At 35.2% G+C, this 12,852-nt stretch overlaps 1 protein-coding gene across 1 annotated transcript; it reads right to left on the bottom strand.

Moving 5' to 3' along the window:
• Nucleotides 1–8,042: 8,042 nt before the first annotated feature.
• Nucleotides 8,043–11,960, bottom strand: LOC149713393 (protein henna-like). Its single transcript, XM_089847517.1, has 12 exons — nt 11,820–11,960; nt 10,693–10,870; nt 10,310–10,404; nt 10,166–10,233; nt 10,033–10,083; nt 9,442–9,587; nt 9,234–9,369; nt 9,033–9,159; nt 8,855–8,950; nt 8,481–8,614; nt 8,203–8,318; nt 8,043–8,129 (listed from the first exon to the last, which is right to left on the bottom strand). The coding sequence occupies exons 1-12, from the start codon at nt 11,907–11,909 to the stop codon at nt 8,086–8,088; spliced, it is 1,281 nt and encodes a 426-aa protein (XP_089703643.1). The 5' UTR covers nt 11,910–11,960; the 3' UTR covers nt 8,043–8,085.
• Nucleotides 11,961–12,852: the final 892 nt, after the last annotated feature.

The raw sequence follows: 12,852 nt of genomic DNA, 5'->3' as shown, positions 1-12,852 counted from the left end.
TTCCGCCTTTGAGCATTCTTGGTTTGAAGTTGACTTTTTCGACCAGTTGACGCAGCGTATCGACGGTATTGTAAGTTATGAATGAGAATTTACTTCTCATTATGGTGCCGACATAAATGTTGAAATATAATACGAACATAAGCCAAAAACCCGTCATGATTCTTATTGACTGAATTTTTGGAATTTTCGAGTAGGCTAAAAACCACATTAAAATAGTTAAAGGGAATGGGAATTTACAATATCATATCATAATTTAGCACGAAAGTGGTAGTATATTACACTTTCAAGTCTCTACTTTCAAATATCAAGTTTTTAATATAATTGAACCAAAGTTTATATTTTTAAAATCCATTGGAAAATCACGAAAACTCAGTTTCGATATATCAATAATTTTGTCTTGTCGAGCTTGTTCACCCGTTTCATGACATCACTATGACGTGAGGAAAAAAAGCGCGGGAATCCTAAACGCGTCTCGAGCTTCTCGCCAGTCTAAACTCTGGGTCTGATAGCGGAAAGAGTGGCACCATTTCAAGTGAAAAATATATCTGTGACGTCAAACTACTGGAAACGTTTTAACCTTTCATAGAAAGTGGATTTCAAATAATTTCATGCGAAGCATTTTCAAATTCATATTGCCAAATAAGCAGAAATGGGAGAATTAAAAGCTTGATATTTTTGAATTCATAGAAATTAATTCTATCTTTTGTTATATAAATCAGAGGTTTTCAAACGAAGCTTCTCATTACCTTTAAATGACCTAAGAAATACGTTAACATGAAGGCATAGTATAAATAGTTAAAATCCTTAACGCTTAAATGGTCCAGATTTAGAAAAAACCAAGACTGTTTTAAGTATAGCCCTTCATGGTATTATATAGAATCAACTATTTCATATTGTCTCTTAATGGCTTCGCTCACCCACTGATATTCCATGGGATTAGTAATGTCTAGTAATACATCTTACTTACGTTCAGAGAAAAATATTTTAGCAGAAAGCCAAAAACTTTTCAAAAAGGCTCCGCGTTTCTTTTTCCTAACTCTATTTCTGCGTTTTCTCGTGGTTGCTGTATATTGAGCGACAGTCCATATTGCAGATACCAAAAATGAGCAGACGAGCAAGAGCACGAGCGTCTAATTTATTTTTTTTTTCAGTTGAGAGCTCCATAGTTGCATTTTATATTTAATTTGGAAACCTACGCCGGCGACCACTTTTGATTTAATGTAGTAATAGAGAAATTCAATGAGTAGTGAAAATGGAATCCCTAAGGAGAAATCCTACCACACAAAGTGTTCAACAATGAGCATGAAAGTGCATGCTCAACCTAGCACACTGTTTTGGTGTTCAATTTTGGTACCTGTATTTACTGTTCAAAGCTGAACGCAAAAGTGTGCTCCCAGTGTGTTGAGGCTTTGCACAATTATTTGTCCAGTTTGGAACAAAAATTTCTTAGAGTGTGTGAATCCTGTACTAGTTCCCGTTGCATAACATCAACACATCCAAAGAAGTATGTAGAATGGTCGCCCGCGAAGGTTTTCATTTTTGAATTACCTGGAAATCTATATTGAAAAACTTCATGGACGATGATGTCAACGGTTTAGGTGGGGCCGATATTATGACCATTGGGTTGAAGCGAACCGGGAATGAAAACGCTCGTCGATTATTGACGAAACGATTTTCGTACAGAGACGTCATGGCTGAAAGCATCACTACATCTGCCCCCTGTTTGAAAATAAAAGTCTGGAGTTCATAAATACATCCTTCAAGACTTCCTGGGGTAGGCCTTGGGTTTTAGGTTTGGGTTGCCGAGCCGAGTTTTGAGAACTAAATATCGATCTAATAGACCCAACCAACAATTCTTTTGAATTTTTATAACGGCTCAGATCTCGTTCGCGGGTTTTGAGGCGAGAAAGGGATAATATGATTGGCTTGTTTTTGCCATGCGCAGAACCTATTTTACCCCAAGAGTCAGACTCTAATCCAATCAGAAAAATAAGAGATTTATTTTCGTCGCTCAACGACAGATGGTACTACAGTTAATTTCGTTAGTCACGTGATCCTATCCCTTAGATGGAGACGAGACCAAGCCAACTTGTTTATTTGTTGGTTGGGTCTATTGGCCATAGCTGTGTAGTTTTCTCAAGAAACGAACCATTGATAAAAACGCCGCGGAAAGGCTAAAGAATCCCGTATACAAAGAATCCGTGGTGAAAAGAAGAAGCTGCTATGACTTGAAAAATATTATCTTCTTGCGCTATTGTACTTACATCTGAAAGTTCATCTGTGGTATTAAAGTTCAGGCTAAATTCTTCTGCTCCGTAATACACGAATGAAACGCTAAAGTAAATAGATAAAAATAACTTAAACAATAGTAGCTGTAAGAGTAAGAATAGCCTTACGAAACAAAAACTTGCCCCCATTCCCTATAGCCTGTCTTTCAATGTTCTCTAAGCATATCTTTTCAGGTATCAATAAACTAGTCACGTGACTTCATCATATAAAACCCACATGCTCTAAAATTCAAATTTTCCGCTATGCAATTTCTACTTCCTTCCCCTCCAAATTTCTGTATAAATCCAAAAATTTCTAATGGGCAAAACATTTGGTTTACAAGGCTCTCTAAGCAGAAATTCGAAATTTCAGTTTAATAGTTTGAAAATATAACGCAATTTATCACACGCCACTCTCGTTCTCATTAGTTTCAAAGCGTTTAACGCCGGTAGTTAAATATTAAGGCTCAATCCGTAAAAGCTAAGCAATGCTCAAACTAAGTAGACTGCGCTTTAGAAACAATTTTAAACTTACTTCAATTTATATTTAACTTCCAAGAACATTTTATATAGAGAGTATAATTCCTTCTCTGTTTCAATATAAGTTGCTTCCTGAGGGTAAAATAATTTTGTTAAGTGTTTAAGGAAATATCAAATTAATTTCAACTTTATTGTTTTAAAAATGCGTTCAATGGTTATAGCGCAAGTTGATAAGATATGTTCCATAAGTTAGTCACTGGTTACTGAGAGCTAGTCATGAAGTGACGTAGGTGGACTGCAAAACCGAGTGTAGTCAATTCTGGCGTCGTTCTCGAACTAGTTCTCAGTAAGTCTCTAGCATTACGAAGTGTAGGAAGCGTCATACTTATGGAACAGATCTTATAAACTTATGGTTATAGTGAGTTGAAACCAACTCTGGTGACCAGTTCAGTCCCCTGCACTTGTAGGTGTTATGAAAGCTGGTGGAGGAATTTAATGACAAGTAATAACAGCTCCATGACACCCATTTTAATTTAAATTGACCACAATCAATGTAGATCATGATAAAATTTACGCGTTAGGGGAAGTATCTATTCTAAAAGCCTGTCTAGACTGACACATTTTGCGAGTTCGCATCTTCGCTTTGCTTCTTTGCAAGATCGCGCTACTGTTCACATTGGGTTTTCGCTACTTTGCGTCCTCACCTCGCGAAGATACAAATTTCTTGCGACAAGGCCAAGAATTTCGCGCCTTCGCGAGAAAAGCACCAATCACAGACGAGAGGAAGGCTGGGGCGATTAGTTTCGTTTTTCTCTTTGGACAACGTCGATGGAGAAGGGCAGATGGCGCAATGATTGCTCAAACTTTATTGGCTCTCAGAATGGGAAAAGCAAATTTTTTGCGTGTATCAGAACAGAAGTGCAAATATTTTTCGTGATCTGTTTCGAAGATGCGAATAGACAAAGGCGCGAACGGGAGTTCAATGTGGACAAAGCTTTAAACTCATAAATGCTTATATTTATCTCAGTTGGTAACCGACGATGGTTTCCACCCTGTATTGCCTTTCAATTATAACTAAAATTACCGATTCTTCCATTATACTAGAACTTCCTCAAATACATTTATATGGACTAAGAAATTATTTTAATTCACTGTACCTCAATCATAGCCATAACGAAGTTATCGTTGTCACACGATTCGTCCCTTTGTCGAAAAAGTAAAAACGTTAATAAGTTCAAAAGGTACAAATAAAATTGATAAAGTGGACTGTGTATCTCAAGACTGAGATTGAAGAGAAAGCTTAAGCCACGCTTATATAAAAGTTTTACGTTAGAATGTTTCTTTTTTCTTTGATATGTCATATAATTTATAAATTGGTGCATCAGAAGCTTATAATTCCCACTGAAGTTCACATCAGAAGCCTCTCCCAGGCTCTAGCTCGGGAGAGTCCTTTCTTCTCACCCGACGTCAAAAGATAAACACTCCAATATATAAATACTCTTTGGTTGGTACTTACATTTTGAATTTTTTTGGTTTGTATTTTAAACTGGATTCAGTTGTTAAAATTTGATTTAAAACGATCAAATATTCTCACAAAGCCTTGAAATGCAGGTGCTTTTGCTTTACAAGTTACACACCCATAATTATACGTACTTACGTCTGAAACGTTAAATCACAGAGGCTTGGAAAAGCGCTGTCAAAGCTGTCCAGTTTGGTGCTATTTTCAAGCATTGCCACTATTCGCTCTGCTGGCAAAACGCTTAGTAATTCCTTCTTCGATCGCAAAAATGTAATTAACGTTTCAAGGGAATGACAAAAGGAGATTTATAATATGAATAAAAATATTAAAAGTTAATGAAGTGGTTTTCTTCTTATCTTATGTTATATATTAGACTTGCGTGACAATAAGGAAACCGAAGGTAGATCAAGAACAAACCGTGCCCAGGTTCTTATTTACCAGGCATTCAAAATTACTTTCACCAAGACGAATTGAAAATTAGCGAAAATATAGCAAATGAAATCGGGGAAAAATCTAAAAGACGGCAGCGTAATGCATTTGAACTTATTGAAATGTGTAAGATCAGTGTGCACTAAAGCATCTAATCAATTTCAAGGACCAAGTTCGAAAACATTGGTAAGGAGACGCCTATACCATCGATTTTAAAACTAGATTTTATGGTATGACGGGCAATCCCAATGGTCAGGGGTTTGCCCCTTGAAGACGTGCTTTTAAATTCAACAACACTCATAATTATACGAACTTACTTATAAAAACGTTAAATCGCAGAGGCTTTGAAAAGCGCTTACACAACTGTCAAAGTTTTTGGTAAAACATACTCCATAGCTACTATTTGCTCTGCTGCCGAAACGCTACCTTCTTCGATCATTTAAAGACACGGAAAAATGTAATTAACGTTTCACGCAAGTGACAAAAGGTGATTAAAAATATTGATTAAAATGTTAACTGGTAATGAATTTTGTTCTTTCTTTTCTTATGCTTATTATTAGGCTCGCGTGATACTAACGAAACTGAAAGTAGATCAAGAAGAAATCGTGACCAGGTTAGTTATTTACCAGTCACTCAATATTAATTTCACCAAGAGGAAATGAAAATTAGCGACGAAATAGTAAAATAAATAGGAGAAGGCGAGAGAATAACGTATTTTGAACTTATCGAAATGTATCATATCGTTGAGTACTAAAGCATTAAATCAGTTACAAGAACACAGTTCAATTCAATTCAAACTGTTTATTTTTTTCCCTTTCATTACCTCTCCGAGTGACGTATGTCACGGAGAGGTTCTGTAACGATCGTGTGTCTGTCTGTCTGTCTGTGTGTGTGTCTGTCTGTTGTTACACCCACGTGACCGCGTTCGCAGTTTCCAAATCGGAGCAAACGTGTTCGCCATTTCCGAACTGCATTCACAGTCACGGAAATGGCTCCTCTACTTAAGTTCTCACACCACCATCTTCTGTTCTTTGTCCATCCCACACGGACACCAGTTTGTACTTACTGGCTTCTAATCACCACCATCTTCTGGTCTTTGTCCATCCCACTTGGACACCAGTCTGTACATACTGGCTTCTAAACACCACCATCTACTGGTCTTCCGTCTATTCCACATAGACACCAATCTGTCTCATTGTCTTGAAACTCCATAGTCATCGTTTGGTTTAATACATTCGCGGCGATCAGCTAGGGTTACGAGAAACGTTTAGCCTCCCTTGGGTGGGTTGTCCACCAAAGGTTTTCGCAATTGCGGTTGTTCTTGCTTTTAACTGTAGTTCGACACCCTTATATACTACCTATTTGAGTAAGGCGAAGCAACCGGCGTATGCTTCATTTCAAACGCCAATATTAGTCAAGTCTCTCAAGAATGTTTAATTGTTCTTTATCAAAACGATGTAATGCTCAATAAGGCGAACAACTAACGAAGAAAATATTTAATGTTAATTATATTTATTTTAATATTTAAGATAATCTTGTTTCTCAACTCAAAATTAATACGGAAAGAGTTAAAAAGCAGTCTATGTTTTTGTCTGTGTGTGTCCGTCCATTGTTACACTAGTGCGTCGCGTTAGCAGTTAGCCTTGTGTTGATGTGTTAAGAAATCATACAGAACCTTAATATTCCCTTTTTCCATAATATAAAGTGAATATGTGGAAGTATTTTTCGTAATTATGATGCATTTAATACTTTTGTAGCTTTAAAGCTCTGTTTCATTTTGATATTCCAAAGATTTTTTTTAATATTGTTATTTGAAATGGCTGTTTATATATATTGCTTAAGCTATACTACATCTGTATATAGAATAATCCTTGTTTTAGTAATTACATGAAGAAAACTAAGACCTAGACTCCGGCGGGTATATCAAGTATTATTCGCAATAGGGTTAGTGAAACAAAGAGTAAATAATTGAGGCCTGAGGCCTGAGGTGAAGTAAACTTTGTGCTTTGATTTTCGTGTCTGAACTGAAGAGACATCAACGGTTCAGAGTGAGCCGAAAGTTAAATACACTCTTAAATAATCAGGTTAAGATTTTATAATAGAAGAAAAGATCATGGAGGCAATTAGACTAGTAAAAGGGCTAATGGTAAACGGGTAGTAGCTTCAGACATTTTAGTCTCTTTATGATGCGCATTGACTATTAGTGCGTCTAGCTACAATTTAGCTTTGGTGTTATTTAACGGTAACATTCATGTTGGCAAACTAAGAATATTGTTGAGGTGAGACGGGACGATAGTGTTTATACTGCAAACCAGTTGTGAATGTAGCTATCAGAATATACGGTAAACAGCTGAAGCGTGGACTTCATTTCCTGTTCTTTTCCCCATTGACTGATTTCCATGTGTCCAAGATTTATCCTTATTGGATGTAAAATGTCGTCTGCTTTACTGTATATTCGCTATGCTTGGAATACTGCTTTAATATTTCGTAAATTTTTACTTCAAAAAAGAGAAATAATTCCATATCTAGATAAATAAGTTTGTAGTAGTAGACCTCTTGACTCGGAGAGGTAATATTTTGGTTTTCCCAACTTGTTTACCTCTCCGAGTGACGTCTGTCTGTTGCTACACCCACGTGACCGCGTTCGCAGTTTGCAAATCGGAGCAAACGTGTTCTCAATTTCCGGACCGCATTTACAGTTCCCGGAAATTTGAAAAATTGTATTGAAATCCACATATTTCCATAATATCTCCGCTTGTAAATAAGATGGCTCATTGCAACACGCAAATCTAATAGACCAAAATGTCCTCTTTAAACTAGTGTTCTCGAATTTTCCCTAATTGCAAAGCATTCTCCAGAAAACGCTTTAAAAAAAATCGAAAAATTTACCAGAAAACCACATATTTCCATAATATTGAAATTCCTTTTGTCAAATCTCCGCTTGTAAATAAGATGGCTCCTTGCAACACGCAAATCTAATAGACAAAAATGTCCTATTTAAACTAGTGTTCTCGAATTTTCTCTAATTGCAATGCATTCTCCCGAAAACGCTTTTAAAATAATCGAAAAATTGAACAGAACACCACATATTTCCATAATATTGAAATTCATTTTGTCAAATATCCGCTTGTAAAAAAATGCGAAAAATTTTATATCTAGGCTAATAAGTTTGTAGTAGAAGTCCTCTTGACTCGGAGAGGTAATATTTTGGTTTTTCCAACTTGTTACTATTTGATTTTGGTAAAATTTTAAATCTAATATTTAAAAATATTTATTTAACCAATAATCAATGAATACTTTACAAAGTAATATAAAATATGTGTAGGTAAAAGAAGGGTGTGAAATAATCATGTTAAAAAGTTATTTTATAAATTTTATGTAAAACAATGTTTAGAGAATTTTGTGAAGGGCATCCATCAAAAGTTGCATCTCACCTGTTGAATAAAACCGAAATTAATTATGCTGAAAAATATTAAAGAAAAAAATAAGTTTGGAAACGGGACTGACTTTGAATGTCCTTGACCAACGTGTCCACTTGTTTCTTGGTGTCCAAGATTTCGGCACTTTGCGTGTAAGGATTGTAACGAACCGTAAATGGCCTCGGGATAGACAGAGCGTATTCCCTGATAATTAAAAACGTTTATCACTTTACTTAATTAAGGGTTTATTAAATTTTTAGAGAGTTTAAGTGAAAACGTGTACTTCTGGCTTTGGGCAAACTAGTAAGATCTCACGTATCCGCGTAGCTAGACGTTGACGTAGACGTTTCACCGTTAATTTCTTACCTCATCTTTTGTTGGGCATCCGCGAAGCTTTCCGCTAGGAAATAAATGGGTTGGTATTCCGTGATTGGGTATTTTTGATTTCCGGTCACTTGAGGCTCGAAACATTTGATTTCCGGTTTACCACTTAAAGCGTACTGTGCAAATAAAATATAATTAACTTATTTTATAAATAAATAATAAATAAACTATAAATAAATTATAAATAATAAATAAATTATAAATAAATAGTAAATAAATTATAAATAAATTGTAAATAAATTATAAATAAATAATAAATTATAACTGTATATATTCAATTATTTGAACATAATTTTTTTTATAAAAATTTGAAATTCAAATCTAATTGTCTAAAAAAAAGATTAAAATTAAATTACCTGAAGTTCTCCGAACGAAGACAGTAGTGCAGCTCCGTAAGCTTTCACTTGTCCATTTTGTTTGCAAAGTCCAAATTCAGCCGTGAACCAAAAACACTAAATACGTCAAAAAATTATCACGTTTCGTTTAATTAAAATCGCAATAATTAGAAATAATTTTAAAATATGTTGAACTAACAGTGGCCAATTTTTCAATGTACTCATCCGGTGCCCCTAATGAAGCCAAACCAATTTCTTGGGCGAATTTGGCGAAACTGGGGTCAGCGAATAGTGGGGCGTGACCGAGCAGCTCGTGGCAAACGTCTCTGAATTGTTTAAAATATAGTACAGGCTGTTGTATGTATAATTAAACACTTAGAAGTGTTCCTAGTACACTTACGGTTCTGGTGTGAAAAACGGTTTAGTGTGATGTCTGATGTACTGCGTCGAATGGAAGACCCTGAAAGCCAAACCAGCTAGGAAATCTCTGGAACTTAACAGGCCCGCAACGGGTCTCAGTGTGAATCCGGTACAATCTTTATTAATAAATAATATTATTTCAGTTTTATTAATTTCTTTGGTTTGTTATCAGTACAGTTGTTGTCTACCTTTTAAGAAGTCTGAGACATCTTGCAATTGCGGAATGTTATCGGCTCTGTATCCGCAATTTTCAATCATGAGAGGAAATATGTGGTTGTGCTCGTGGCAAGCGTGTGTCGGGTACAGTTTCACCAGTTCTCGGAAAACTTTGACCCTAAAAAATCATTTATACTTAGTATTAATTTCATCCGAAACCCCACATAAAAGCATTCGCTATTTGCCGAGTAGCGAATATTTGTCTTACGCCGAGTAGCGAATATTTCCCTTTCGCCGAGTAGCTAATATGTGTCTTTCGCCGAGTACCGAATATTTATTTTTCGCCGAGTTTCGTACCTTCGCCCTTTTGCCGAGTAGCTAATATTTATTTTTCACCGAGTAGAGAAGCGAGTATTCGCTATTTGCCGAGCATAGATTTATGCCTACAGAATATTAGTTTTCACTAATATACCATCGTATAGAGGAACGATACGCGACGCGAAAGGCTAGCACTAAAGATACTTGCTCGCTTTGTATCGAATAACCCATCTTCACTAATCGCGATTCGGCAAATAGTCGCTCGAATAATGTGATAAACTAAGCGGAATTTGAATAATATTTACCAAGTTTCGGTTTCTTCTTTGGTGTAATTCACTCTTGGAATTTCTTGTCCACTATTTAGAAATACATTTAAAATATTTAATCATACTAATTTAAATATTAATAGTAATTAAATTAATTTAGATTGAAACTTACTGTTTATAGAAAAAGGCGATATCCGCGAAATATTTCCTTCGTTCTCTGTAAACTTGATCAGTGAAACCCTGACAATATTTAAAATGACCAATTTTTATTAATTAATCTAATTATACTGTATTTAAACTAAGTCACATTACTTACGGGATGATCGGAATCTAATTCAGATCCGTAACTTAAAATTTGATTGGCGAATTTGTCCAATTCGTGGATCTTGCCCGGAAACCAAGGAACAGTGTCTAAAAATTACAAATAGGTATAGTCAGAAGGGGATAATAGAAGAAGGATGACACTCTGTATCCTCTTAATACTTTAGTTATGTAACATGATTCAACCCAGGCGAGGGAACTATTTATCTCGTATGTTATTCGGTTTAGTAACCTTGTGCACTCCAAATGTTAATTCTGATGTTGGGAAGAATCATGTTACAGTTACCCCTCCCGCTTTGTAGTGGTACACTTCTCTCGAAGAGAAGTATTATCTACTTCTGGTAGAGTGAAGTTTTTTTAATATATAATTGAAGTTACCAGCATTATCCTTGTGATCTCTGGAAATGATTTGCATGTAAATGGATCGTTCCTTGATCATGTCCAGGGCCTCGTTCAGGTTTCCGGTTGCTGGGTTGCAAATGACCATGAATTCGTACAAGTCAGGAAACCTTCGCGATGGTCGAGATTCGATGTGATGAAGATTCACTTCATTCTCCTGAAATTGATCCAAACAAATAAATTTTTTAATTAACAGTAGCAACTTTGCAGTGTTATAACTCTGGTTCTATTAGAGATACGGGGATGTCCTTTGAGTATGTCATAGCCCCATTTCTCCCCTTTCAAACGATACCTAATTAATTGGGGTTACGACAATTAGGGCCCGAGTTATTAAGCAAAATGTTCATTAACGCCGCTCCATAGAATTTCCATGGTTTTATTTACACGACACCTTTTAACTTTGGTTCTACTAGAGATACGGGAAAATCATTCGAGTATGTTCTAGCCCCGTTTCTCCTCATACCAACGATAATAATTACTCGGGGTTACGACAATCAGGGATCGAGTAATTAAGCAAAATGTTCATAGACATCCTCTCCATAGGATTTCCATGGTCTTCTTTACACGACACCTTTTAATCCTGATTCCATTCGAGACAAGGAAACCCTATGAGTATTTCATAGCCCCATTTCTCCCCTTTCCAACGATACTAAATTAATTGTGGTTACGCCAATTAGGGCCCGAGTAATTAAGCAAAATATTCATTAACGCCACTCCATAGGATTACACCTTAACCTTTTAACTGGTTCCATTTGAGATACAGGGAAGTCCTTCGAGTAACTCATAGCCCCATTTCTTACCTTTCAAATGATACCTAATTACTTGGGGTTATAACAATTAGGGCCCGAGTAATTAAGCAAAATGTTCATAAACGTCCTCTCCATAGCGTTAACATGGGCTTATGTACACCTTAACCTTTTAACGTCCTCTCCATAGCGTTAACATGGGCTTATGTACACCTTAACCTTTTAACTCTGGTTCTATAAGAGATACGGGGAAGTCCTTCGAGTATGTCATAGCCCCATTTCTTACCTTTCAAATACTAGGGGTTATAACAATTAGGGCCCAAGAAATAATTAAAATTAAATAAATTAAGTTAAAATTACCTTGAAGACGCGAAGTACTTCAGCTAGGGCACCAACTTCCTCTTTGAGGGAAAAGACGACAGAGGCGGTTTTTATAGCCACCATTTCCATGATGTAACTTGTGCCTTTTTTCGAAATGGGAACCTGCAAAGTGAATGATGTACATCAAATTAAAGTCGATTCCAAAATGACGAGAAACAGTAAATGGGTAAATATGTTTTTTCTTTTAAAAAATTCATGAATAAGGTCCTTGAAAAATGCAATCTATTTAGTTTGATGATTTTAATTAAAACCTTAACACCATTTAGTCAGGAATATCTAATTACTTATAAGGATTGTGCACTGTCACTTCTAGATTTCAACTGATATCTAAAAAATGAATTGCATTAAAATTAAATTAGTTTAAAAAACTCGACAGTTTAGAATTTGCTTACGAATTTTTGGAAAAATTAAGATTTTACGCAAATTTGCACATGTTTTACTGTTAATGTTAATTTAAATATAATTTAAATTCAAATTAATCGACGTGATTATCTCTTACTTGTCGCCAAATTAATTTTGGTGATATTTATTTATTATATTTAAGAATTCAATATAAATTAAGATTAAATTCAAAGGAAAATTCGCAAATAACGTTTTACCTTTTCGAAGCTTAAGACTGATAATATTTAAATCAAGTTTTGATTTAAGTTAAATATCATTTAAAATCAAATAAATCAAGGTAATTATCGCTTACTTGTCGAAAAATTACTTTTAATGACCATTATATTAAAATTTAAATAATTAGATTTAATTGAAGGTTAAATTCCAATTACGGAGAGAAATCGCTATTATAATTAACTTAACGTCAATTTAATTTCCATTTAGGTGAAATATTTTTAATAATACGAGGTTTAATAATACTGGATCGAAGATTAAAGGGATAGAATCGGCTTTATCTGAGTTGGTCACACTAACATTGGTTTTCTCTAAATTAACCACCCCTAAAAACATGGGGGTCAGTAGAAATCGCGAGAAAAATTTATTAATTAAAATAAACGTGAATAAAAATTGA

Source organism: Phalangium opilio, unplaced genomic scaffold, assembly GCF_054372755.1.
Source record: "Phalangium opilio isolate 3A_F unplaced genomic scaffold, DU_Popi_V2 ptg000009l_1, whole genome shotgun sequence".
NCBI classification, from domain to species: domain Eukaryota; kingdom Metazoa; phylum Arthropoda; class Arachnida; order Opiliones; family Phalangiidae; genus Phalangium; species Phalangium opilio.
This window is presented reverse-complemented; position numbering and strand designations above follow the sequence as displayed.